Source organism: Scyliorhinus canicula, chromosome 6, assembly GCF_902713615.1.
Source record: "Scyliorhinus canicula chromosome 6, sScyCan1.1, whole genome shotgun sequence".
Taxonomy (NCBI): Eukaryota; Metazoa; Chordata; class Chondrichthyes; order Carcharhiniformes; family Scyliorhinidae; genus Scyliorhinus; species Scyliorhinus canicula.
Genome location: NC_052151.1, coordinates 157,699,799 through 157,727,493, shown reverse-complemented (window position 1 = coordinate 157,727,493; position 27,695 = coordinate 157,699,799). Strand labels below are relative to the sequence as shown.

General features: G+C 45.0%; 1 protein-coding gene across 3 annotated transcripts in view; it reads left to right on the top strand.

Moving 5' to 3' along the window:
• trappc12 (trafficking protein particle complex 12) overlaps nucleotides 1-27,695 on the top strand; it is a 150,472-nt gene that overhangs the window by 21,049 nt on the left and 101,728 nt on the right. The window contains exons 3-5 of one of the 3 annotated variants that reach the window (XM_038800319.1): nucleotides 569-710; nucleotides 7,873-9,132; nucleotides 19,707-19,823. In XM_038800319.1, the coding sequence (XP_038656247.1) occupies nucleotides 7,879-9,132; nucleotides 19,707-19,823 (1,371 nt within the window). In that variant the 5' untranslated portion in view covers nucleotides 569-710; nucleotides 7,873-7,878. Of the gene's footprint in view, nucleotides 1-568; nucleotides 711-7,872; nucleotides 9,133-19,706; nucleotides 19,824-27,695 lie in introns of those variants that run through there. The other 2 variants (XM_038800320.1, XM_038800321.1) reach the window with 2 other exon arrangements.

Here is a 27,695-nt window from a genome sequence, read left to right as displayed (position 1 = left end):
CAGGGTGGATAGGGAACAGCTGTTCCCCTTAGTTGAAGGGTCAGTTACAAGGGGACACAAGTTCAAGGTGAGGGGCAGGGGGTTTGAGGGTAAAACGCTTTTACCCAGAGGGTGGTTATGGTCTGGAATGCACTGCCAGGGAGGGTGGTAGAGGCGGGATTCCTCACATCCTTTAAAAAGTACCTAGATGAGCAATTGGCAGGTCATAACGTTCAAGGCTATGGGCCAAATGCTGGCAAATGGGATTAGGTAGGAGGTCAGGTGTTTTTCGTGCATAGGTGCAGACTCGATGGCCAAAGAGCCCTTCACTTCCTGTGATTGCAAGGGCGTGAGTTTAGTCTTATGATTTGTGTGACAAAGTTATGTGAACACGACACGTAAATGGTTAGAGACTCTTCAGTCATTCATTTTCTGAACATAATTCATCCTGATATCATGCACAACAGATGTGGATAGAAGCTATCAATTCATAATGTAGCTGCATGTGTTGCCAATTCTGTTTACCTGTAAATATCCATTGTCTTCAAGACACAGTTACTAATGGGCATTAATTGGATTGTCCCCACAGCTATTAGATGGACGCTATGCTTTGTGGAACAGCTTAACCTGGTCCCAGAAAAGCCAAACATTTTGTTTCACCACTTCTTGAGTTGTGAAAGTATATCTTGATTTGGCTTGCTCCAGTTTGGCTGAAGCCGACCGAGATAGAGGTAAGTCAACAATGAACTATGTAAGATTGATTAGATAGTGGGCGGAATTCTCTAAACCCACTCCCGTTCGGAGAATCACTGGGTCGGGCGCGAATCACGCGACGACGCTCCAACGCCGGTCTGCCGATTCTCTGGTGGCCGGAGAATTGGCGCTGGCACGGTCCCAGTGATTCTCCGCCCGGGATGGGCCGAGTGGCCGCCCAAAAAAGCCCAAGTCCCGTCGGCGCCGTTCACATCTAGTCTTACCCGTCGGGACCGCGGCGTCCATCCTGTCGGGGCGGCCTGTGGAGCGGGGAGGGTGGGTCTGACCTTGGTGGGGGGGGGGGGGGGGGGAGCCTCCACGTGGCCTGGCTTGCAATCGGGGCCTACTGATCGACGGGCCGGCCTCTCCTGGTGGGGGCCTATTTTGCTCCGCGCCTGCCCCTGTAGCCCTACGCCATGTTGCTTCGGGGCTGGCGCGGAGAAGGAAGCTACCGCGCATTCGCGTCGGTCGCAGTGCGCGTACGCAGACCCCCGGCGCCCATTTGACGCCGGTATCAGCAGCTGGAGCGGCGTGGATGACTCCAGTGCTGTGCTGGCTTCCTGTAGGGCAGAGGATCGCTACACTTAGCAGTCCAATGATGCTGTCGTTAAACTCTCCAGTTTTTACAGCGGTGTCAACACTCTGTCTTCAGATGGGAGAATCCCATCCAGGGTGTGAGAGGTAAATGTGAGTATGTTCATTCTTAATATTGTATAGTATATCTTTAATTTTTATACTGTGCAAGTGATTGTAACATTAAGGGAGGCTATTAATATCTGAAATATTAAAAAGTAGAATAATATATTGTATAATTCTTTTTTATTGTGGATAACTGCGTTCATAAATCTTCGAAAATGCGACAGACTTGGAGTTCCCAAGAGTAGGGGATGAGCGGGTGGAGGGTCTGGGGGCCCCAATCGAGCTGGAGGAACTGATGGAGGCACTGGGAAGTATGCAGACAGGGAAAGCGCTGGGACCTGACGGGTTTCCGGTGGAATTTTACAAGAAGTTTTCGGATCTGCTGGGCCCACTGCTTGTGAGGACCCTGAATGAGGCAAGGGAGGGGGGTGCTCTGCCCCCGACGATGTCCAGGGCAATTATTTCTTTGATCCTGAAGCGGGGCAAAGACCCCGTTCAGTGTGGGTCTTACAGGCCGATTTCGCTCCTTAATGTGGATGTAAAGTTGTTGGCAAAGGTACTGTCCAAGCTCAATGTGGGGAAAAGTGAGCTGTTTGTCCTGCACCGGGGGGATCAGGAGAGGGAGATAGGTGAGCTCCCGTTGAAGAGGGCTGAGAGGAGCTTTAGATATCTTGGGGTCCAGATAGCTAGGACCTGAGGGCCTATGCATAGGCTTAACTTTTCGAGGCTGGTGGAGCAGATGGAGGAGGAGTTCAGGAGGTGGGATGCGCTGCCGCTCTCGGCGGGCAGGGTCCAGTCGGTTAAAATGACGGTGCTCCCGAGGTTTTTGTTTCTTTTCCAGTGCCTCCCCATATTGATCCTAAAGGCTTTTTTCAAAAGGGTGAATAAGTCTATTCTCGGGTTCGTGTGGGCACGGAAGGCCCCGAGAGTAAGGAGGGCATTCTTGGAGCAAAGAAGGGAGGTAGGAGGTCTGGCGTTGCCCAACCTGTGTGGGTATTACTGGGCGGCGAATGTGGCAATGATTCGCAGGTGGGTGACAGAGGGGGAGGGTGACGCATGGAAGAGATTGGAAATGGCGTCCTGTGTGGGTACAAGTCTGGAGGCTTTGGTGACGGCCCCACTTCCACTCCCCCCGGCAAAGTACTCCACGAGTCCGGTAGTGGTGGCGTCCCTCAAAATCTGGGGGCAGTGGAGGCGGCATAGGGGGGAAGTGAAGGCCTCAGTCTGGGCCCCAATACGGGGCAATCACCGTTTTGCACCGGGGAGAATGGATGGTGGATTTGGGAGTTGGCACAGGGCAGGCATCAGACAGATTGGGGACCTCTTACTTGATGGGAAGTTCGCGACTCTGGAGGAGCTGGAGGGGAAGTGGAACCTCCCCCTGGGAACGCTTTCAGGTATATGCAGATCAGGGCATTTGTTAAGCAGCAGGTGGCGGAGTTTCCGCGGCTGCCGCAAAGGGGGGTGCAGGATAGGGTGCTCTAGGGGACGTGGGTCGGTGAGGGGAAGATCTCGGCAATTTATCTGTTGATGCAGGAGGAGGCCTCAGTAGAGGAGCTCAAAGCGAAGTGGGAGGAAGAGCTAGGGGAAGAGACTGAGGATGGAGCGTGGTCGGACGCCCTGGAGTGGGTGAACTCGTCCTCTTCTTATGCACGAAGGTGCTGCATAGGGCGCACATGACAGGGGCCAGGATGAGCCGGTTCTTTGGAGGGGAAGACAGGTGCGGGAGGTGTTCGGGAGGCCCAGCGAACCACACCCATATGTTTTGGGCATGTCCGGCCTTGGAGGGGTTTTGGAAGGGGGTGGCGGGGACTTTGCCTGAAGTGGTCGCATCTAGGGTCAGGCCGGGCTGGGGGCTCACGATTTTTGGGGTAGCTTCGGAGCCGGGAGTGCAGGAGGCGGGAGAGGCCGGCATTCTGGCCTTTGCGTCTCTAGTAGCCCGGCGCAGGATTCTGTTATAGTGGAGGGACACGCGGCCCCCGAGTTCGGTGGCCTGGATCAACGACATGGCTGGGTTTATCAAGCTGGAGAAGGTTAAGTTTGCCCTGAGGGGGTCGGTACAGGGGTTCTTTCGGCGGTGGCAGCCTTTTCTTGATTTCCTGGCGAAGGGGTAGAGGGTGGTCAGTCTCAGCAGCAACCTGGGGGGTGGGGCTAAGGGGGTTTGTTTTTGCGACGGTGGGCTTGTTATTTTCTTCTTTCTTGTATTGTTGTTTGTTATTATATATTATTCTGTTTTGGGGGGGGGTGAAGTTATTTTTTTGTTTCGGTGTAGAACCACACCTTGTCTACTTTAACTGTGGGGAGAAAATTTGTTGTTGAAAAACTTGAATAAAAATTATTTTTTTAAAAACGAAAATGCGACAGACTCAAATGAAAGAAGTGTGATGCAGTCGTTTGACAAGTAAGCTCTATTTAACAACAGGCAATGGGTGATGCATGGCAATTATTTCAACATTGTTATTTATCGACTTGGAATGGCCTAAAACCCAAGCAAAATATGTAAGGAGCTTCATTGTGTCAAGTATTTATTGGAACAGTGGTTGGCTGGCTATCTGATAGTTTTTTTAAAATGTTAGTGAGCATCTTGCTAATTCTAAGTTATAAAATAACTAACCAACGTGTCGTTGAGTCATTACAGCACAGAAGAAAACCATTTGGTTTATCGAGACCATACTGGCCCTCTAGAGCAATTCAGTCAGCCTCATTCCTTTGCAATATCCCCACTGCCCTGCAAGTTTATTACGTAAAGTGCCCATCTGATTTTCTTCTCAAATCAGTCGTCATATCATCAGTTAATGGGAACAGCTTTTCTTCGTCTCTCTTATTGAAATGTGCTGTAATCTCATACATGGCTTTTTAAAAATAATTTTTAATTATATTTTTTCCGATTAAGGAGCAAGTTAACATGACCAATCCACCTAACCTGCACATCTTTGGGTTGTGGGTGAAACCCAAGCAGACACGGGGAGAATGTGCAAACTCCACACGGACAATGACCTGGGGCTGGGATCAAACTCAGGTCCTCAGCGAGGTAGGCAGCAGTGCTGACTGTGCCGCCCATCTTATACATGTCTGTTGAATCTCTTCACAATCCCTTTTTCTCCAAGGGCAGCATGGTGGTGCAGTCATTAGCACTACTGCCTCATGGTGCTGAGGGCCCTGGCTCGAACCCAGCCCTGGTCACTGACTGTATGGAGTTTGCACATTCTCCCGTGTCTATGTGGGTCTCACCCCCACAACCCAAAAAGATGTGCAGGATGGGTGAATTGGCCACTTTAAATTGCCCTTTAATTGGAAAAAAACCTATTGGGTACTCTTTTAAAAAAAAAAATGTTAATCCTCTTTTCTCCAAGGAGAACAGTCCAGCATCTCCAACCTAACCTTGTTGCTAAAATCACTTATCCTTGGAACCATTCTGGTAAATCTGCATCCTCTCAAGGACCCACACACCCTTAAGTGTGGTAGACCAGGTCTGGATGCTATACTCTAGATGTGATCTAACCAGAGCTTTATAAAGGCTTGGAATAACTTTCCTACTTTTCTACTCTAAAGCTCTATTTATGAAGCCCCAACGCCCATTTGACATAAACAAATGCCTCATGAATGGATTAAGACTGGCAGCATGGTGGCGCAGTGGTTAGCCCTGCTGCCTCACTGGGCCGAGGTCTCAGGTTTGAACCCGGCTCTGGGTCACTGTCTGTGTGGAGGTACATATTCTCCCCGTGTTTGCGTGGGTTTCACCCCCACAACCTAAAGATGTGCAGGGTAGGTATACTGGCCACGCTAAATTGCCCATTAATTGGAAAAAATGAATTGGGCACTCAATTTCTTAAAAAAAACAATGAATGGATTAAGATATATATAAAGCTTATGATCTATATTTCCTATGCAGCAAGATGTTTTTTCCTGCAACAGTGTGCAGCTGCAACTTAAGTAAGCCCACTGTAGTGTTTAGCCAAATCAGTGGTGCAAGACTGTGAGAGTGGATGTTGTTTTGTGAGCGTCTAAGCTGAGAAAGGTTAATGGAGGCAATGTGTCAAAGAGTTGCGGTATGAAAGTAGTGAAGGTGCTAAATGCAAGCATTTGTAATGAAGTTTCGTAAGTAAATAAATAAAGTTTAGAAATTTGCATTAGGAGAGACGGGCACTTAGATTTTCAGCTGTTAAATTTCAAAGGAGCGCATAAAAAGGCTTTGACATCTTGCAACGGGAAACAAGGGAAGATTGTTCAATTTTATTTGATCCCAAAAGTTGGGGTAATAGGAAAGGCATGAAAGAGTTTTACATTTGGAAAAGTTAAATTCAAAGTGCTGAGGACAATGGAATCTAAGATGAAAGGGTTAAAGAGGAAATGCGAGGAAAGATGTTGAGCTGATTTTTTTTTGTTGGCTCTGAGGAAGACCACCAGGAAACAGCTCTGGGCTGGGGGAAGGTCAAGTTTGAATCACCTATCCAGTCGAGCTAAAAAAGTCTGAGGCTGAAAAAAGCAGTCTTGTTCTAAAGTTTTTTGGATTTCTATGGTACAGTGGAATAGAGTTTGAGAGGCCGAGTGGTATACCTTTAGAAAAGCGACAGCAGTTTTGCTGTGGGTATTATTACTGACTTTTTAATAAAGAAAACATCTATATGGACCTGGAAGGTCTTTGATTGTGGGCTTGATCAAGTAGGGAGTCATTTGGGGGGAATATTTTGTAAGACTACTTTTAACTGCAGTATACTGTGCTCAAGTTTTCTTCTTGTTCTTAAATCTTTTACCTCATTTTTTTAAAATCCCCGAAGGGTTGGTGGACTTCTTGTTGCTGCGGTCAATACATTTTCTTCTTATTTTCGGAAAACAAAAAAAAGGGTATGACCCGTAAGCCAAGATTCCCTCTGGTATTTGATTTGCTCAGCAATTAACACCTGTTGTGGTCATAACAGAGTCCTCTAGTAACTGGGATTTTTAGATCATTAACAGATTTCTAGCTGGCAAATAATAAAACTGATGGGGCAAATATGTTTTGTTAAAAAGCCAGCTCCTGTTGCAATTAATTTGTAGCTGAGGTGCATTGAGCATTACACTGAATGTTGTGCCGAGGCATTTATGTCTGCAGTTGTGAAAGGACGTAGAGTGGTACCTAAATATCAATCAGCTGATGTGCAATATCCTGGTAACAGCGTTCAGCTCCACATGGTGGTGTGGTACACCAGTTAGCACCTATAAAATCTGCCGCTTCTGCTTCGTATCTGCAGGAATGTGAAAGGAAAGTGATTAGGTATCTGTTCCTCTTAACGACTTTCCTTGCCCCATTTACCCCCTCCTCCCTCTCCCCAGCCACCACCACCCCAAAGGGAGGAAACTGGAAGGCATATCAACATGGAACATTGTTGCGTATTGAGCAACAGTCAATGTCATAATATTGTAGTCAACTTGTGTTTTCAACCAAGGAATGACATAAGGCACGAAGAGGAGATCTTTTTTGTTTAACAAGACAAATTTAGAGGAATGTTTGTAATCCAATGAGGTTTACATGTGCAAATAACACTTGTGGTGGGCAAAGTAAAATGTCACCAAGAAAACCAATTTCATGTAAGTTAGTCAGTCTCGAGATACCATATTTGGGCTCGACTCATTCATACAAATATTAATTGCTTGGATTTTGCAGTTGTAATGATAGTAAAACTGTTGGTGTTTGCTGTCATTATAATTATAAAATTGACAGTAATTTTGGGCGTCAGCAGTTAAATGTTAAAGTCCAGACGTTGCTGTCAGTGGTTCTGCAAACCTCGGCAGGGTGTGTTATTGGAAGTCCCTGCAGATGGAAATCTTTAGACTCACTTGAATCAACGCAAACATTCCCTTTTCACATTCATTTACCAGTAACAACCCTTGCCTCTGCCACCACAAAGCAAGTTCTGTCTTGTTCATTGTGATCTACTTGGGTTTTTAACAGTGTGCTAAGTCATTATTACTGTTGAACCAACCATCTGATCCTGAAAAACTAGTTTTGTATGTGTGAAATGTCAAATTTCTCAATTATGAAAATAATTCATAGGTTTTTGAACTTGTTTCATATTTCCGTGTTTTCCTTAATTCTGTGTGTCTGTTGAAAGGCTGTCTGTAAAATGACTAGAAGTCAAACAAGCTATCGCTTGCGCCACAGAGCCACCCCGGCTAAAATGACTTGAAATGAAGGATGATTAGTTTTTTTTAACTTCCTGGCTTATTGTCTGTGCGAATTATTCGGTGTGATTGGCTGCTTGGTCTGCTTTATGCTGGCAATCCCCGACAGTTAGCATCAGAATCAAATTTAATGTCCTGAAAGGTGAAAGCCACAGCACAGAGATGACCTCCTTTTGTGGGCAGTTTTCATCGAGGTCTTTGGCGGGTGCTGCCACTTTGCCGCTGACTACAAAATCTGGGCCAACGCCTTTGTTTGTGGACTGTGTTAAATGCAACTTGCTCACAATGTTGCAGCAGGATTTTATGGACAGTTACTAAATTTATGAATTTTGGTTGCAGGAAAGAATGGAAAATCTTCAACTAGACTCTGAGGTTACTGATATCGTATCATTGAACATTGGTGTAGACATTAATAATGAAGAGAATGTGAGCACAGTGCTGCAAGAATCTCAAACTCAGCAGCAGCAGTTGCTTTTCGGATCAGAAAACATTGACATAGGTGCAAGTGAATTTATTTCTGAGCCTGCAGATAAAATAACTGATGCCTGTCCAATGAATCTCATGGATAAACTTAATGACCAGATGATGGAGAGTGTAATAATATCTGATTCACCTAGTAATAGTGAGGGTGATGCAGGAGACCTAGCAATCCTGCATGACTGTGAAGAGGCTTTAGAGATTGGGTGTGGTGATGTTCAGGCAATGGTTTCTGTGAATAAGGATTATAAAGAGACTTCTTCTGAAGAGAGTGAATCTACATGTCCTGTCGTGCACAATGATGAGGAGAGGACTCCGACACAAGATGTCATGTCTGCCTCACAAAATCTGGAATTAACAGTCGGATCAGAAAAAGAGCATCAAGTAACAAAGGAAAGTCTTGAAAATGGGGCTGCAGGCCAGATTAATTCCGAATTGCAGGAGAAGCAGACCCTGATACCAGTTACCACTCAATTGCCCAAGGATGAACATCTGCCCATGTGCACTATTTTCAGCCAAGAAAATCAGTCCAAAGCCCAGGTTCATGTTCCTTTGAAAGCAGATGGTTATGAACCTCAGATGGTAAAATCTCCGAGCTTTGGGACAATTATTGATACACCTAGTAAGCCTTCATTATTTGGGGTTCACCCTAGTCCGAGCCTAAGCAAATTTTTCACAGAGGATGCAAGTTCAAGCTCCTCAGCAGCCGAATTTTTTGACTCCTTTACGTCGACTTCTTTCATTTCTGTCAGTAACCCAAATGCTAGTGCTTCCGTGCCTGATAGATTGTCCTCACTTTCGTCTTCTGGGATAGCCAGTCCACATAATAGCACAAGCCAGTCTTTTATCATAGGAAATGATATCACACCTTCATCAACATCATCTACTGAAATATCTCTGTCGCCGAAACCCTTTTCCCAGCTCCAAGCAGCATTTGCAGGAAGTGATGATCCCTTTGCAACAGCGTTGAACATGAGTGAAATCGACAGACGGTATGATGCTTGGCTTCCCTCTGAGGAAACTAGGAACATTCTCATCTCTGTAGCTACCCAGCAGTACAACACAGTATTTATAGAAAAGGAAAAGTTGACCATGCCGGGCCTGAAGTTCGACAACGTGCAGGTGAGTCAATTTTTGTTGGCATTGACAATTAATTTTACCCCATTTGTGACCTCCAGAATCTATTCCAGTCTTGCAATTTAATGGGGAAAAGTTAATCTTCGGAGGGAAATGCTATGCTGCGTGTGTGGAAAAATCTAAAAGGAAGCCAACCTGCTGTCCTGGTTTTTTTCTTTTTGACTTGAGCTTGATATGTCTTTGTTATTTTCAGATTGGGTTAGTTGCTTAAATCTTCATATAAATTATTGTCTTTACGTTCTTCCAATTAACTGTAATGTGAGTAGCATAAAGGAAATCTGAGGCTTTATTGCTTTTCTGATCATAAATTATCTCCCTGTAGATGCATCGAGCCCTGCCAGGCCCTGAGCAGAGGGATCAAATCACCTTTCTAAACCATTGAAAACTAGGGCTGCATTCATTAGCACAGAGGAGGTTGAGGAGTAAATCGACTGTGAAGAGACGGGACAAAGTGGATAGAAGTTCTACCTCAACTTAAAAGATTACTGTGTTTCTCCATCTCTGGATGCTGCCAGTAAGCTTTAAAAAAGCAGGACCTCCAGGGTTGTAATCTCTGGATTACGCCCAATGCCACGTGCCAATGAGGCTAGAAATAAAAGGATAGTGCAGCAAAATACATGGCTAAACTAGTGGTGTAGGAGGGAGGGTTTCAGATTTCTGGACCACTGGGATCTCTTCCGAGGTGTGACCTGTACAAGAAGGCCAGGTTGCGTCTAAACTGGAGGGGCACCGATATCCTGGCTGGGAGGTTTGCGAGAGTCACCCGGGAGGATTTAAACTAGTATGGCAGGGGGTGAGAACCAGAGCATTAGCTTAGAAGGTGTAATCACTGAAGGGGAAATAGAGAACAAAAATAGGAGAACAACATCACCCTGTCTTCTCAAATGTAGTGATTTGAAGTGTATTTGTTTCAACGCCAGAAGTATAGCAGGTAAGGCAGGTGAACTTGGAGCACTTATTAATACTTGGAATTACAATGTGTCTATCGCAGAAACATGGTTAAAGGAAGGGCAGGATTTACAGCTGAACGTTGGAGGATATAGATGCTTCAGGAGAGATAGAGGAGGATGTAAAAGGGGTGGGGGAGTAGCATTACTGGTTAAGGAGAATATTATAGCCGCATTGCGGGAGAATTACCCCGAGGGTTCATACAGTGAGGCAATCTGTGTAGAGGTCGGAAATATGAAGGGGGCAATCTCAATGTTGGGTGTTTATTACAGGCCCCCCAACTGCCAGCGAGAGATAGAGGAGCAGATAGGTAGAGAGATTTTGTATAATTTAACAGGGTTGTTATAGGGGATTTTAATTTCCCCTATATTGACTGGGAGTTAGTGCTAGGGGCTTGTATAGGGCAGAGTTTGTAAGGTGTATCCAGGAAGGCTTGTTGATGCAATATGTAGATAGTCCAACCAGGGGAGGGGCAGTACTGGACCTGGTACTGGGGAATGAGCCTGGACAGGTGGTTGAGGTTTCAGTAGGGGAACATTTTGTGAGTAATGACCACAAAAGTTTTAGGGTACCTTTGAAATGAAAATCGCTTATTGTCACAAGTAGGCTTCAATGAAGTTACTGTGAAAAGTCCCTAGTCGCCACATTCCGGTGCCTGTTTGGGGAGGCTGGTACGGGAATTGAACCGTGCTGCTGGCCTGCCTTGGTTTACTTTCAAAGCCAGCGATTTAGCCCTGTGCTAAACCAGCCCCAGATGGTTTTGGATAGGGATGAGGGTAACCCTCGCGTTAAGGTGTTAAACCGGGGAAAGGCAAATTATGATAACATTAGACATGAATTGAAGAATTTGGATTCGGTGCGTCTGTTGGAGGGTAAATCAACATCGGACATGTGGAAACCTTTCAAGTGACAGTCGATTAAGATTCAGGAAAGTCAAGTAAGGAAAGTTTAGGGAGCCTTGGATAACGAGGGATATTGTGAACCTCATCAAAAAGAAAAAGGAGGCTTTGTACAGTCGAGAAGGCTGGGTAGAGTCGAAACTTTTGAGTATAAAGAAAGTAGGAAGCGGGAAATTAGGAGGGCGAGGAGGGTTCATGAAAGGTCCTGGGCAAGTAAGATTGGTGGATCCCAAAGCTTTTTATTCATATATAAACAGCAAGAGGGTGGCCAGGGAAAGGATTGGATCATTTAAAGACAGTGGGGGAAATCTGTGTGTTGAGCCAGAGGAAATGGCCAAGGTACTAAATGAGTACTTTGCATCAGTGTTCACCAAAGATAAGGGGAAGATGATTCTTGGATAGGATGTGTGGACAGTCTGGGTCATGTTGACATCGAAAAGGAGGAGGATTTGGGTCTTTTAAAAAATACTAAGGTAGATAGGACTCATAAGCGGATAGGATTTACCCCAGAATACGGGGGGAAGCAAGGGAAGAAATTGCTGGAGCCTTGACTGACATCTTTGTATCCTCATTGGCTACAGGTGAGACTGGAGAATAGCTAATGTGGTACCGCTGTTTATGAAAGGTAGCAGGGATAATCCTGGAAACTATAGACAGGTGAGCCTCGTGTCGGTAGTCGGTAAATTATTGGAGAGAATTCTCAGGGACAGGATTTATACCCATTTGGAAACAAATGGACTCATAAGCGATAGATAGCATGGTTTCGTGAAGGGGAGGTCATGCCTCACTAACTTGATCGAATTTTTTGAGGAGGTAACAAAGATGATTGATGAGGAGAGGTCTGTGGATGTTGTCTGCATGAACTTCAGTAAAGCCTTTGACAAGGTGCCTCATAGCAGACTGGTACAAAATGTGAAGTCGCACAGGGTCAGAGGTGAGGTGGTAAGATGGATGCAGAACTGGCTCGGTCACAGAAGGCAAAGTAGCAATATGAGGGTGTTTTTCTGAATGGAAGGTTGTGACTAATGGTCCACAGGGATCTGTGCTGGAGCTTCTGTTGCTTGTAGTATACATAAACGATTTGGAGGAAAGTGTAGCTGGTCTAATGAAATGAAAATGAAATGAAAATCGCTTATTGTCACGAGTAGGCTTCAATGAAGTTACTGTGAAAAGCCCCTAGTCGCCACATTCCGGCACCTGTCCGGGGAGGCTGGTACGGGAATCGAACCGTGCTGCTGGCCTGCTTGGTCTGCTTTAAAAGCCAGCGATTTAGCCCAGTGAGCTAAACCAGCCCCTGATTAGTAAGTTCGCAGATGACACCAAGATTGGTGGAGTAGGTTGGTGACTTGGGCAGAGAAATGGAAAACGGAGTTTAATCCAGACAAATGTGAGGTAATGCATTTTGGTAGGCCGAACATAGATGGGAAATATACCGTAACTGGCAAAACTCTTAGAATTCAGAAAGTCAGACAGATCTGGTTGTGCAGGTCCATAGATTTGAAAGTGGCAACACAAGTGGACAAGGTAGTCAAGAAAGCATACGAAATGCTTGCATCGAGTATAAAAACTGGCAATTCATGCTGCAGTTGTATAGAACCTTGGTAGAGGCCAAACCTGGAATATTGGGCATAATTCTGGTCGGCACACAAAAGGCATTGTGATAAATACATAGATAGGATGGCTGTAGAGGGATGCGGAGCAAGGAAGTGCTGAGGATTTTGATCAAGGTTCGTATCATGACTGGTACAGGCTTGGAGAGTCCAAGGGCCTGTTCCTGTGCTGTATTGTTCTTTGTTCTCATCTGGTGAAGTTTTGTAGCATTTTCTACTTTTTATTTGTGAATGAAACCAGATTGTTTCCAGTGATCAAGGGATCTAGAAAAAGGGAACACCAATGTAAGATTAAATTATTTGGGGCAGGGAACATAAAGTCTTTTTAAGCATTTGGGGAATGCAAACCAGAGTTATTGATTGAAGCCGAGATCATGTCAACATTTAAGATTGATTAGAAGTGGTTAGAGTCAGAACGTACCTACGGTGCAGAAGGAGCCATTTGGTCCATTGAATCTGCACCGACCTTTCGAAAGAGGACCCAATGTAGGCCCATGCCCCCGCCCTATCCCTGTATCCCACCCAACCTTTGGACACTAAGGGGCAATTCAGCGTGGCCAATCCACCTAACCTTGTTGCTCTGTTTACTTGCTATAAATATGGCAGTTAATAAGGTCGCCTTTCTTAATCCTAATTATCAGTATACTTTCAGAGTCGCCAGGTATTTCTCGATACCGCCAGAAGGTTCAACCTGAATACCGATCAAAGAGCCAATACACCAGTTAGTTAGTTTAAAGTCAATACTATTTTATTTACACACAGTAAAATCTACTCGTGCACATTAACACTCCAGGCTAAACTATATCTATCACTAACACCTATACTTAACTTCGGGGGCCCACTTAGGTCAGAGGAACAATAGCTGTTGTTCGGATCTGAGGCTGTTGGGTTTGAAGAGGTAACAGGAGAACAGCTAAGATCGTGTGTCTGGTAGCGAGCGTTGACCTTGAACTTACTTGCTTCTGGTGGTGCTGGTGGAAGGGTCTCTCCGCTTGAGAGCCAAATCCAAGAGGCTGAACCTTTGGCGGGGGTTCCTTCTTATACTTGGAGGGGCTTTGCGTGCTTTTAGGCTGGCCTTAAACTTGGTCCCAATTAATTGGGCAGCTTCTTGATCATTGTCATCGATCTAAACCAATAGAGTTTGTTAGGCTTGATGGCTGGGTGTGTCCTAGGTGGCCGTTGGCCTTGCTTAGTTTGTGTCTTATGGTTGGGATGGTGGCGCCGGACTGTCTGGGATAGTATCGGTTACCTGAGCACTCATTCTTTGTTTCCCGGAGATGGGCCATCAATATGTAAATCGACCCAGAGTTTTGATTCCGTCTGCTGACTGCCTTCCAAATATACATTCAGGCTCTGTGCCTGCTTGTTGCTCAGTATTGTCCATTTTTCCCTATAGGCTCTGCGAGTGTCCATTTTTATATACTGAAAGTGGCCATCCCAGATGGCTACAACCTGCACATCTTTAGACCATGGGAGGAAACCAGAGCACCCGGAGGAAACGCACATAGACACGGGGAGAATGTACAAACTCCACACACAGTCACCCCAGGTCCGAATAGAACCCAGGTCCCTGGAACTGTGAGACAGCAGTGCTAACCACTGTCACCATGTCATCTAATAGGGGAAAGAGGCGATAAGGGTATGTGGGAGCAGAATAGGCACATGATATTAGGACTACTGCTCATGCAATAAGTTTGGACTGAAGTGCTGATTTTCACCTTGTAATTCCATGTAGTTCTTTTTTGACATATGTGTGCAGTATCTTTTTTAAGTACTCACTTCACTACAATTTGAAACAACAATTTGCAAGATCAAACAAAAAGTTCTGGTTGCCACACTACAGGAAGGACATAATTGTTATGGAGAAAGTATAGAGGGCTTGAAAATTGCAGCTTAGAGGAAGGATGGGTTAAGCTGGGGATTGTTTTCCTTGGAACAAGGAGGCTGAGGGGTGACCTGATTGAGAGGTCTAGATAGAGTTGACAGGGATGCCCTGTTCCCCTAACGGAGAGGTCCGCTACCGTGGACAAGGATTTAAGGTGATGGATTAGAGGGGACAGGAGGAAAAACATCTTCACCCAGAAGTTGATGGTGGATGTTTGGAATTCACTGCCCGGATTGGTGGTGGAGGCAGAAATCCTTGAGTAATTTAAAAGGAACCTGGATCTTCACTGAAGTACTGTAACCTGCAAGGTTATGGACCGGGTGTTGGAAGGTGGGATTAGAATGGTCAGCTAGTTTTTTATTTTCAGCCAGCGCAGACACGGTGGGCTGAATGACCTCTTTCAGTGATTTGGCTTTTGTTTTGTTCTATGGAAGTATGCCAAGTTCTTAGTTTTAAATTTCCCCCTACATCCTGCACTCGTGTCTACATCATAGATCTTCACAGCAGTGAAATGAGGGATTATTCATTGACAAAATAGTGATGCCACCATATGTCAATGGAGGAAATTATATATTTATTTTGTTTTGAGCCATAGGTCAAGTGGAGCATTGTGCTTCAGGGTATGAGACTCAAGTTGTGGAAGGAGAGATTGTTGAGACTGGCAAACGATTAACTTTTAGCTGCTTTGGATCATGAATGCAAGTTGAACGGGAAGGTGGAGAGCTTGAGATAGGAGTATATTGTTAAGGCAATATGTTAACATTCAATGGTTTAATGAGCAAATTAGGAACAACTAGAAGGCAGGAATGGAAATTGTAATTTCCAGATGCCCAGGGAATGTTTTCCTTGAACAATATGCCAGGTTGGCTACAGATGTCCACTGAACTTGTTGTTGAGTAATTCACCAGATCTGATGAATAGCCTGGAGTGTTGTGAATATGTTGGACATAGCAATTGTTGTATTGTTGGACTCAATTTGGTATTCTAAAAGCTAAGGTCCAAAATAACAGTGTACTTCTGTAATACTTTGGGACTTCAGAATTTCAGGTTTTGCGCTTGAGGGGAAAGAACAGTAACTTGCATTTGATAATAATTGCTTATTGTCACAAGTAGGCTTCAATGAAGTTACTGTGAAAAGCCCCTAGTTGCCACATTCCGGCGCCTGTTCGGGGAGGCTAGCATGGGAATTGAAACCGCGCTGCTGGCCTTGTTCTGCATTACAAGCCAGCTGTTTAGCCCACTGTGCTAAATCAGCCTTTGTATAGCATCTTGAATATAGATAATGTCCCAAGATGCGTTTGGGGGGAGGTGGGGGGCTGGTGGTGAAGATTAATCGATAACAGATTAGATGCCAATGACTGAATTGAATCCTTGGTCAAAATGAGGAGGTTTTCAATGGTGGTGAAAGAAGTTTAGGGATGGGAAGGGGGGATGTTTAGAGTGCAAGTACCTTTGAGGAGAAGGGACAAGTAACTACGGGTTCTTACCAACAGTGGGCAAAGGGAGAGCGGGATACACAAACAGAACCCCAAAAACCCAACTACACAGCAGAAGGGAAAGAACAAAATGGGGGTTCTACAGATAAAGTGGGATAAAACTATTGCAGATGATCAGGATAGGGCAGCAACATTGAATAGATTCTTCATTGGTTTCCATGCGGGAGGCAATTGCCAGATCTATTAAATGGAGTTAAGTGATATAGATCACACAAAGTTATTAAACAATATGTTACAGAGAACTTGAAAAAGTTTAAATGTGGAGCTCATAAATGGGGGGACAAAGCACAAACTTAGCAATTACAGCTTAACTGCCCAACAATTGCAGCTGAACTGCCTAATTCATATGAGAAACAACTGCGGTGTATAATGTGGAAAACTAAAAATGAATATGTAATGGTACAAGCATAGGGAGTCGTCAGCTTGATGTTAGAAGTAATAAGTCAATCCTGCTGAAATTGCATTTTGTGGTAAATATGCTAGTGGATGAGAGTTCTGATGGAAGTTTCTTATGAAAGCAGTGAGGAAGGTTACACGACAGGGAATATTGGACTGAGAATGCCCTAACACACAAGGATGGTGGCTAATGGAAATTGCCTTGCTTGAGGAGGAAGTAGTCAGCAAGTTACAAGGCCCCTGTCATCACAGACAGGTGATGGAAGGTGTCATCGTCTGTGCTTTCAATTTGCACCTCCTCAGCAATAACTTGCTCACCAATTCTCAGTTTGACTTCTGTCAGGACTATTCTGCTCAAGGCCTCATTACAGCCTTGTTCCAAGTATGGACAAGAGCTGAATCCCAGAGGTGAAATGAGTGCCTGCCACTGACCGACTATCACCTTAAGCAGCCCAAGCAAAACTCAAGACATTGGGAGTCAGCAAAAAAAAACCTCCCCGCTGGTTTGAGTCATACTTAAAACAAAGGAAGATGGTTGTAGTTGTTATAGGCCTATCAGCTCAGTCCCGGGACATTGCTGAATGAGTTCCTTTAGATGGTGTCCCAGGCCCAAACCATCTTCAGGTGCTTCATCAATGACTTTCCCTCCAACTGAAGAGCAGAGGTGGGGATAATTGAACAGTGCTCAATGTCTTTTCCAACTCCTCAGATACTGAAGCAGTCCACAGCAAAACTTTGACAACATTCAGGCTTGGGCTGATGGCTGGCAAAGGACATTTGTTCCACACAAGTGTTAGGCAATGACCATCTCCAACAAGAGAAACTCTAGCCATTTCCCCATGACATTCAGCAGGGCAGGAACGGTAGCACTGTTGCTTCACAACTCCAGAGTCCCAGATTATTAATAGTAATAATAATCACTTGTTGTCACAGGTACACTTCAGTGAAGTTACTGTGAAAAGCCCCTAATTGCCGCATTCTGCCACCTGTTCGGGGATGCCGGTACGGGAATTGAACCTGTGCTGCTGCCTTGTTCTGCATTACAAGCCAGCTGTTTAGCCCATTGTGCTAAACCAGCCCCTGGTTCGATTCCCGGCTTGGGTCACTGTGCAGATGACACTAAAGTCGGTGGAGTTGTGGACATTGCGGAAGGATGTTACCAGTTACAGAGGGACATAGATAAGCTGCAGCGCTAGGCTGAGAGGTGGCAAATGGTGTTCAATGCAGAAAATTGTGAGGTGATTCATTTTGGAAGGAATAACAGGAAGACAGAGTACTGGGCTAATGGGAAGATTCTTGGTAGCGTGGATGAGCAGAGAGATCTTGGTGTCCATGTACATAGATCCCTGAAAGTTGCCACCCAGGTTGAGAGGGTTGTTAAGAAGGCGTACGATGTGTAAACAGCTTTTATTGGTAGAGAGACTGAGTTTCGGAGCCATGAGGTCATGTTACAACTCTGGTGTGGCCGCATTTGGAGTATTGCGTGCAGTTCTGGTCTGCGCATTATAGGAAGGATGTGGAAGCATTGGAAAGGGTGCAGAGGAGATTTACCAGAATGTTGCCTGGTATGGAGGGAAGATCTTATGAGGGAAGGCTGAGGGACTTGAGGCTGTTTTCGTTAGAGAGAAGAAGGTTAAGAGGTGACTTAATTGAGGCATACAAGATGATCAGAGGATTAGATAGGGTGGACATTGAGAGCCTTTTTCCTCGGATGGTGATGTCCAGCATGAGGGGACATAGCTTTAAATTGAGGGGAGATAGATATAGGACAGATGTCAGAGGTAGGTGCTTTACTCAGAGAGTAGTAAGAGCGTGGAATGCCCTGCCTGCAACAGTAGTGGACTTACCAACACTAAGGGCATTCAAATGGTCATTGGGTAGGCATATGGACGATAAGGGAATAGTGGAGATGGGCTTTAGAGGGGTTTCACAGGTCAGCGCAACATTGAGGGCCGAAGGGCCTGTACTGCGCTGTTATGTTCTATGTCTGTGCGGAGTCTGCATGTTCTCCCCGTGTCTGCGTGGGTTTCCTCAGGGTGCTCCGGTTTCCTCCCACACGTCCCGAAAGACATGCTGTTAGGTGAATTGGATATTCTAATTCTCCCTCTGTGTACCAGAATGTGGCCACTAGGGGCTTTTCACAGTAACTTCATTGCAGTGTAAATATAAGCCTACTTGTGACAATAAAGATTATTATTATTACTCTTGCTGAATCCCCCGCTATCACATGCTTGGGGGTCACCTGGGCCAGCCAGCAGGTCATAGGCTGGAAATTCTATGACGAGTGATTCCACTCCTGACTCTCCTAAAGCCTGTCCACCTTTTATAAAAGCTCAAGTCGGGAGCATGTTGGAATACACCCATTTACTTGCATGAGTGCAGCCCAGCAGCACTCAAGAAGCTCAACGTTATTGAGGACAAAGCAATCCGCTTGAGCCCCCCCCCCCACCCCCAATCCATCATTTTAGGCATTCACTCCCTCCACCACTGGAACACACTAACAGCAGTGGATATAATGTACAAGATGCACTACAGCAATTCACAAAGGATCCTTCGACCTTCCAAACCTGGAAACCCCCCCCCCACTCAGTGGGTCAATAAGCTGCAACATCTTTCCTTACAGCACTGTTGCTGTATCTATACCACATACAAATGTAAGGATTCATTAAAGTGGCTCACCGCCTCACAGGCAATTCACTCACATCCCATGAACAAGCAAAAAGGATTGCTACATACAGAGAATCAGCCATTTGTTTTCAGAAAAAATATTGTTTCCAGAAGAGGGATAATTAATCGAAAATATGCAAATATAATTCATTATCCACTTAGAAGTCATATATTCTGTCCTAATTTGTGTGCATTGCTTTGGCTTTACGTTTAAATAGCACACCCTAAGGCAATTTGGGAATTAGTGTTTTCCTCCATTTGAGGCTCAGGAGATGCGAGCGGCTGTATAACAGCATGATAAGTTTGCCGGCATAGTTCGTCTTAGAAATATGGATATGGAATTTATAATAAAGTTAACAGAAGATGTATAATAAAGTTAGCAGAAGGCAATGTGAGATGTTTTTCTCATATATGTTCCTACGGTTCATATGAGGGTCATTATTATACATTTCCCCATGTTAACGAACTGTCGAATTTTCAACCTGAATAGAAATTAGTCAAAATTGAGTTTAGAAAAGACTGGTTATTTTGCAACATTTGCACCACTTCATGCAATTTAAATCTCCAGGACAAAATGGAAGATAGCTTTTCAAGACTGCTTCGTCTGGCACAAATGACTCATTAATCAAACTGTGTGGATGTGTTTTAATCCTCTCAGGGTGATGCCGTCAAGGAAGTAATGCTGCGGTTTTTGGGAGAGCAGGCTGCAATGAAGAGACAAGCTTTGACTGCAAATGCTGTGGAGCAGTCCTTTGTGGGACTCAAGCAATTAATAGTAAGTAATGGGTCCTCCATTTACAGTTTTATCATGCAGATATAAGGGAGCATTCTCTCTTTTAAATACTCGGCATTGACATTGGCATGGATGTTTTGTTACCTGAGAGTTGTGCAGAAGGGAGAAGAATCCTTCAGTATTCCTGTCTTGTGTTCACATCAACATGTAACAATGTTTGTCCTTTTCAACTTATCTATTCAGTAAAGTGAAGACATTTGAGTGTTGGGAGAACGTATCACTGAATGTTGTTTGCTTTTCCGTACACATTTATCAGAAAATGAACTGCTTCCATCGTGCATTCACCCCCTCGCCTCTCCAAAGGAAAAGTTATTTCTGACCCCAGCACCTATAACCCTCAAATCAATTTGTTGCTACCAATTCAACAGCACAATACCCAGACTTAAAGAATTAAATTCTGAGCTTAGGTTGCATAAACTTGGCTTGTATTCATCTGAATGTAGACCTAATTGAGGTCTTTTCAATAATCAGGGGACTGGGTGGGTAGAGATCCGGAGAAACCATTTCCTTTGGTGTTAGAAACTAGAAACATTCTTAAAATTAGCAATGGATAATGCAGAATGTAGCGACTTGATGCATCATGTCCGTGCATGGTCTTTGAAAGAACTGTTGATTTATCTCACTTCTCCGCTCTTTCCCTAAAACCAAGCAAACATTTCCTTTTCAAGTATTATATATTGATACATATTCCGTTCCCTTTTGGAAGTTACTATTGAATTTGCTTCCATTACATTTTTATTTTTCAGTTTTAATTTAATCTCAATTGCTTGAGTCACCCAGGGATCTGTAGCTTTGGATCCTTCTCTTTCTCCCCATTATACTGTGTTTAGTTTAACTATCATGGAACCTCTCATTTACCTGTCAATCTTAATTTGCAATTTTTTTTCAAAAATATACTTTATTCATAAAATCTTGAAAGAAAAAAAACATTACAAATACATTTCAAATTGTCGTAACTGTAAAGTAAGATAATATTCAAACATATCATGGCGTTCGTATGGGGGGGTAAAAATGCTAGGATCCCAAAGAAGGTCATACAAAAAACAAAATCCAGGGGGGGGGCTAGCCCTCCCGAATCTACAATTCTACCACTGGGCGGCAACAGCCGAGCGAGTAAGGGGATGGATCCAGGAGCCAGAAGCCGAGTGGGTGCGTGCGGAGGAGGCCTCCTGCATGGGAACCTCCCTCCGGGCCCTCGCCACGGCAGCACTCCCATCCCCACCCAAAAAAACACTCCACCAGCCCAGTGGTGACAGCCACCCTCCAATCCTGGAACCAACTGCGGCAGCAATTTGGCCTGTACAAAATGTCGGACAAGGCTCCCATCTGCAACAACCATAGGTTCAAACCAGCACTGACCGACGCCACCTTCAAAAGGTGGAGGCAGGACGGGGGGACACTGACAGTCAGGGACCTATACACGGACGACAGGATCGCAACACTGGACGAACTGACAGAGAAATTTCAGCTAGCTGGGGGGAACGAGCTACGGTACTTGCAGCTCATAAACTTCCTACGAAAGGAGACAAGGACGTACCCACAACCGCCACGACAGACACTATTGGAAGACCTACTGGACGCAAGTATCCTAGAGAAAGGGAACTGTAGTGACATGTATAACCGACTGGTAGATAGGGACGACACCGTACTGGACGCAACAAGAAGGAAATGGGAGGACGACCTGGGGATGGAGATAGGGTGGGGACTCTGGAGCGAAGCACTGCATAGGGTCAACTCCACCTCCACGTGCGCAAGGCTCAGCCTGACGCAACTAAAAGTGGTACATAGAGCCCACTTAACGAGAAACCGTATGAGTAGGTTCTTCCCGGAGGTGGAGGACAAATGTGAGCGGTGCCAGAGAGGCCCGGCCAACCACGCCCACATGTTCTGGTCTTGCCCCAGACTTGTGGAGTACTGGACAGCCTTCTTCGAGGCTATGTCCAAAGTGGTGGGGGTGAGGGTGGAGCCATGCCCGATAGTGGCGGTCTTCGGGGTTTCAGACCAGCCAGATCTATTCCTGGGGAGGAGGGCGGACGCCCTTGCCTTTGCCTCCCTGATTGCCCGCCGTAGAATCCTGTTTGGCTGGCGGTCAGCAGCACCACCCAGAGCTGCAGACTGGCTGTCCGACCTCTCGGAATCTCTCCAAATGGAGAAAATCAAATTCGCCATCCGAGGGTCGGACGACGGCTTCCACAGAACGTGGGAGCCATTCATGCAACTGTTCCGGGACCTGTTTGTGGCCAACGTACATGAGGAAGAATAGTCGGGTGGCCAAGAACCAGGGGAAAATGGACGGGAATCGGGGGAAGGTAGTGGGGGGGGGGGGGGGGGGGGGGGGGGGGGGGAGGGGGGATACGGGCTCGGTATGGGGGTTTGATGGCAAGCCAAGGCCCAAAACCAAACTATAAATAAATGCCTATAAACATGTGCCTCGGCCATATTGGGGAATGTAAAATATGTATGCTGGCTAAAGGGGGCGGCCGCAATTATTGTTATGAAGATGCTTACCTGTAAATATTCATGTTAAATTTTTGTGTTTTCCTTTTTTTTTTCTCTCTCTCTAATAACTTGTAATTTGTCATATATAAAATATGAAAACTCAATAAAAAAAACATTTATAAAAAGTAAGATAATATTTACATTTTCTCCAGAGGCACTCTGAGGTGCTTCAATTCAATAATGAGGACGTTACACACGTTTCAATATTTTCATCATTTACAATTGAATTGAACCAAGATCCCTTTTTAACTCATTGAGATTAGGCACCTTCTATTTGACCATCTTTACCTTGTCCTTTGCCACAGCATAATGCTACTGTGATCCTCGTTTCCCAGATGCTCACCCACTGAAACAAGCTCTGCTTGGCCCATGGCATTCTCCAGAACTAGGTTCAGCACTGCTTTCATTCTTGTTGGACTGGAAACCTACTAGTCAGAAAGGTTCTCTGCTGCATATTTAAATAATTCCTTCCCCTCCTTCCCCTCCTTGCCTTTGCACCTTTGCACTTTTTACCTTGGTTTATGTTAGGTCAATAGAAGACCCCATTGTCAGTACCCCATTGCTCTTAAAACCTTCTGAAATTAGCATGCAACAAAGCATTAGCGTTTATCTGTAGAAGAATATAATTAAAAGTGTAGTAAGGCTGAACTTGGTTTGACCTCACTTGTAGTGTACAGTTCTGATCGCCATGTTAGAAAAAGATTTGGAGGTGCTGAGGGGGTGCACAAGGCATTTACAAGCATGTTGCCACTGGTGTATGCGTCTCTCTCTCTCTATTTTTGTAGTTATTATATATATTTGTGTGTATGTATGTATATCAAATAGCGAATTTTGAAGAGTCTTTACCCAGAGCATAGTGAAAATGCAGAACATGCTACCACAGGGAGTGGTTTAGGCAAAGGGAAGTGGGATCCACATACGAGAGAGGAGGGAAAGAGGCTTAAACTGATAGAAGTTCGATGAGGGAGTATGGGGTGGGAGGCTGGAGTGGAGAATAAGTCAACATCAACTGGTTGAGTCCAATGACCAGTTTCTGTCCTGTGTAATCTGTAATTTCTGTGAAATGGTTTGTTCCAGATGAACCTGATTAATGGAATGGAGAAAAGATGCAAGGAGCAAAATTACCGACTTCTGTCCCTATTTTGCTGTCTGACTGTATACATTTTAATATTTTTATTACATTTTATCAATAGTTGATGTATATTCAAGAAAAAAGTAATGTAAATGTAATTACCATGGATTGCAGGGACCCTCCATATCCAGCTATAGTAACCATTTTAAACTGTTGATGGCAATTTCTCTCGGTATTGATGACCTATTGTTTATAGTTCTGCAGTGAAATATTGTTTAGACATTTCAATGAAGCCTACAGCTGAAGTTTCCAGAATTAAAAACAAATTAAAATTACCAATTAAATGTTGCACCATGGAATTGCAGGTTTGGCCCTGACCTTCATGAGGTTGTGGGGTAGAAGTGGCAATTGGAAGTAAAATTTCCCTGCAGGATGGAAATTCAACAATGTTTGTATGATGCATTTTGGTAGGAAAAATAAGAAGGCCACATACTCCTCGGGAAGTAAGAGTCCAGAAGGGATATAGGTGCCAAGTGATCAGGGGTTACAGATATTTTGGTTGCCGGTTTCTCTTTGTTATCAAAGATGACTGTTTCTCAATGCATAGTGTCACCTGTTGTGCATCGTAACCTGGCTGTGGCGCCCAAAGTCAGACCTTCAAGGCTTTCCACTGTGTGGGCGAGGATTGTGTGTGTGCGTGCGTGTGGGTGTGTGTGTTGGGACTTCCCGGTCTATCCTATTTTTGTCCTTAGCTACCTGTATTCTTTTCGATTCAAAGCAACCAATGTCACTACTTTAGATCACAGTGCGGGTTGTCCATTGTTGACTTGCCCCTTTTTTTCAGCTTCTCTTTCAAAGAATCCTTGGCCCTTGATCTTGTCCAATCTCGCAGGCAGTGTCCCAAGTTTAAACTTTATCATTAGACATATGTACTACCTGCCAAGCTTCATAGAGCTGAGCTCTGATGATTAGCGCTTTAATTGCAAACATTTCTGCTCTTTGAAATACCTCAGTTTTGGGCACTGTTCCGCCATTTGATTCCCATGATGTTCCATAGCTCCACTAGTTACATATTTCCACTCTGAAAATTATTCTAATTCTCTGATTTCTATGTGACAGCCAATTTTCAATCCATGCTAACATATTTCCTCCAATTCCATGGGCTTTTACTTTATGCACCAACCTCTTCTGCAGCACTTTGTCAAATTCTTTTGGACATCTGAATACACTACATCTACAGGTTCCCCTATATCTACTCTCCCTGTTACACCCTCGATTTGAGCACATTTGTCAGACATAATGTCCCTTTCATAAAACCATGTTCACTGTTTGATTATACTCCGCTTTCCTAAATGTTTAGCTATTTTCTCTTTGATTATTGGCTCTAGCATCGTGCCAATAATAGATGTTAAACTAACTGGGCTATAGATCCCTGCTTTCTGCCTTTCTCCCTATTTAAACAAGAGAGTCACATTGATGGTTTTCCAATCTTATGGTACGCTCCCAGAATTCAGCGTGTTAGAAAAAAATTTCAACCAATGCATCCACTATCTCTGCAGCCACTTCCATTAAAGGCATGATGTGGAGATGCCGGCATTGGACTGGGGTGAGCACAGTAAGAAGTCTTACAACACCAGGTTAAAGTCCAACAGGTTTGTTTCAAATCACTAGCTTTCGGAGCGCAGCTCCTTCCTCAGGTGAATGAAGAGGAGGGTTCCAGAAACATATATATAGACAAAGTCAAAAAGCAATACGATACTTTGAATGCAAGTCTTTGCAGGTAATTAAGTCTGCAGGTCCAGATGGAGAGAGGGATAATCACAGGTTACATAGGTGTGAATTGTCTCAAGCCAGGACAGTTGGTAAGAGTTCGCAAGCCCAGGCCAGATGGTGGGAGGTGAATGAAATGCAACATGAATCCAAGGTCCTGGTTGAGGCCGTACTCATGTGTGCAGAACTTGGCTATAAGTTTCTGCTCTGTGATTCTGCGTTGGTGCCGCCCTGAAGACCGCCTTGGAGAACGCTTACCCGGAGATCAGAGGCTGAATACCCTTGACTGCTGAAGTGTTCCCTGCCTGGAAGGGAACATTCCTGCCTGGCGATTGTCGTGCAATGTCCATTCATCCGTTGTCGCAGTGTCTGCATGGTCTCGCCAGTGCAGCGCGCTTTGGGACACCCTTTCTTGCAGCCTATGATGTAGACAACGCCGGCCGAGTCGCACGAGTACGTACCACGTACCTGGTGGGTGGTGTACTCATGTGTAATGGTGGTGCCCATGTCAGTGATCTGGCACATCTTGCAGAGATTGCCATGGCAGGTTCTGTGGTGTCTTGGTCGCTGTTCTGAAGGCTGGGTAGTTTGCTGCAAACAATGGTTTGTTTGAGGTTGCGCGGTTGTTTGAAGGCAAGTAATGGGGGTGTGTGGATGACCTTGGCAAGATGTTCGTTTTCATTGATGACGTGTTGAAGGCTGTGAAGAAGATATCGTAATTTTTTCCACTCCGGGGAAGTACTGGGCGACGAAGGGTACTCTGTCGGTTGTGTCCCGTGTTTGTCTTCTGAGGAGGTCGCTGCGGTTTTTTTGCTGTGGCGCGCAACAGACATCTACAGACGCTGAAAGATGTCCTCGTACGAATGGGATATGGAGCTTGACTCATTGATCAACAGTTCCAACCTCTGTAACCTGTGATTATCCCTCTCTACAGTTGCTCCGCCTGGTGTAGACTTAATTACCTACAAAGACCTGCATTCAAAGTATCGTCTTGCATCTTTGACTTTGTCTATATGTTTCTGGAACCCACCTCTTCATTCACCTGAGGAAGGGGCAGTGCTCTGAAAGCTAGTGATTCAAAACAAAACTGTTGGACTTTAACCTGGTGTTGTAAGAATTCTTACTGTGCTCACCCCAGTCCAACCCCGGCATCTCCACGTCATCATTTCTCCCAGACCAGCCTTTAAGCCACATAATTTTATGTACCCTTTGACAATTTGCATGTAGCTCAGGTAATAATCCAGAGATTATAACGTTAGCGGTTTTGTTCTTTAATTTAAAGCATAACTCCTCAAACTGCCTACAGAGAACCTCATTCCTCATTCTCCCTATGTTGTTGGTGCCTACATGGTCCACAACCACTGCATCCTTCCCCCTCCCACCGCAAGCCCATCTCCAGCCCAGAGCCGATGTCCTGAACCTTGGCAACACAGCCTTCAAGACACTCAGTCTGGCTACAGAGAACAGTGTCTATTCCCCTGACTATACTATCCCCAACGACAACTACATTTGTCTTTTCTTCCCCCCACGTCAGAGGCTCCCTGACCATGGTGTCGTGGTCAGTTTGCTCATCCTGCCTTCAGTCCCCTCTCTCATCCACACAAGGAGCAAAAATCTCGTACCTGTTGGACCAGGGCCGAGGCTCCTGCACTGTTCTCTCTTGGATCCCTCCTTATGCCTCACTTGCAGTCCCTGACCATTGACAGAATTTAAGGTAGTTAATCTATGAGGTGTGACTGCCTTCTGAAACGCTGTCTTCAGGTAACTCTCTCACTCCCTGATATGTTGAAATGTCTGCAGCTCCGACTCCATCCAGCTCACTAACTCAGTCCATGTTCCTTGAGCAACCAATATTTGCTAGACATGGTCGCTATAAGCCACAATGGGGTCCACTGGCTCCCACATGTTGCAGCTACAACACATGGCCTAGCCCTGCATCCCTATTTTATTTTAAAATTATTGAATTTATAATTTCAATTGTTTTGACGTATACCACTAATCTTTACTTCCCGCAATTTCTGTTTCCCTACCTAGCCTTCATTTCCAAAGTCAGAAGGTAGGAGAGAAAAGACTCTCCTCCCAGTCACTTACTTATCTGTGATATCTCACACGTGTTCACTCTATACTGTCGTGCTATTAGGTGAATTGGACATTCTGAATTCTCCCTCTGTGTACCCGAACATGAGCTGGAATGTGGCGACTCGGGGAGTTTCACAGTAACATCATTGTAGTGTTAATATCAGACTACTTGTGACAATAATAAAGATTATTATTATTACTACAACTCATGCCCTCCTGCCTAGTCCTGCACATACCTCCACTGACCCAATCAGCTGCTTCCTCGTGCCCCTTTTTGAACTTTCACTTTTTGAATCCTAACATCAGCTCAGGAGCTCTGCCTCTCGACTCAGTGGAGGTAAGCTGTGCTGCTCTTTGTAAAATTTTCCTGTGCTCTGATCAGCTGCTCCCCACCAGGCTCTCACTCTCAGGTGCCCTCTATCTCTGGCCCTTGC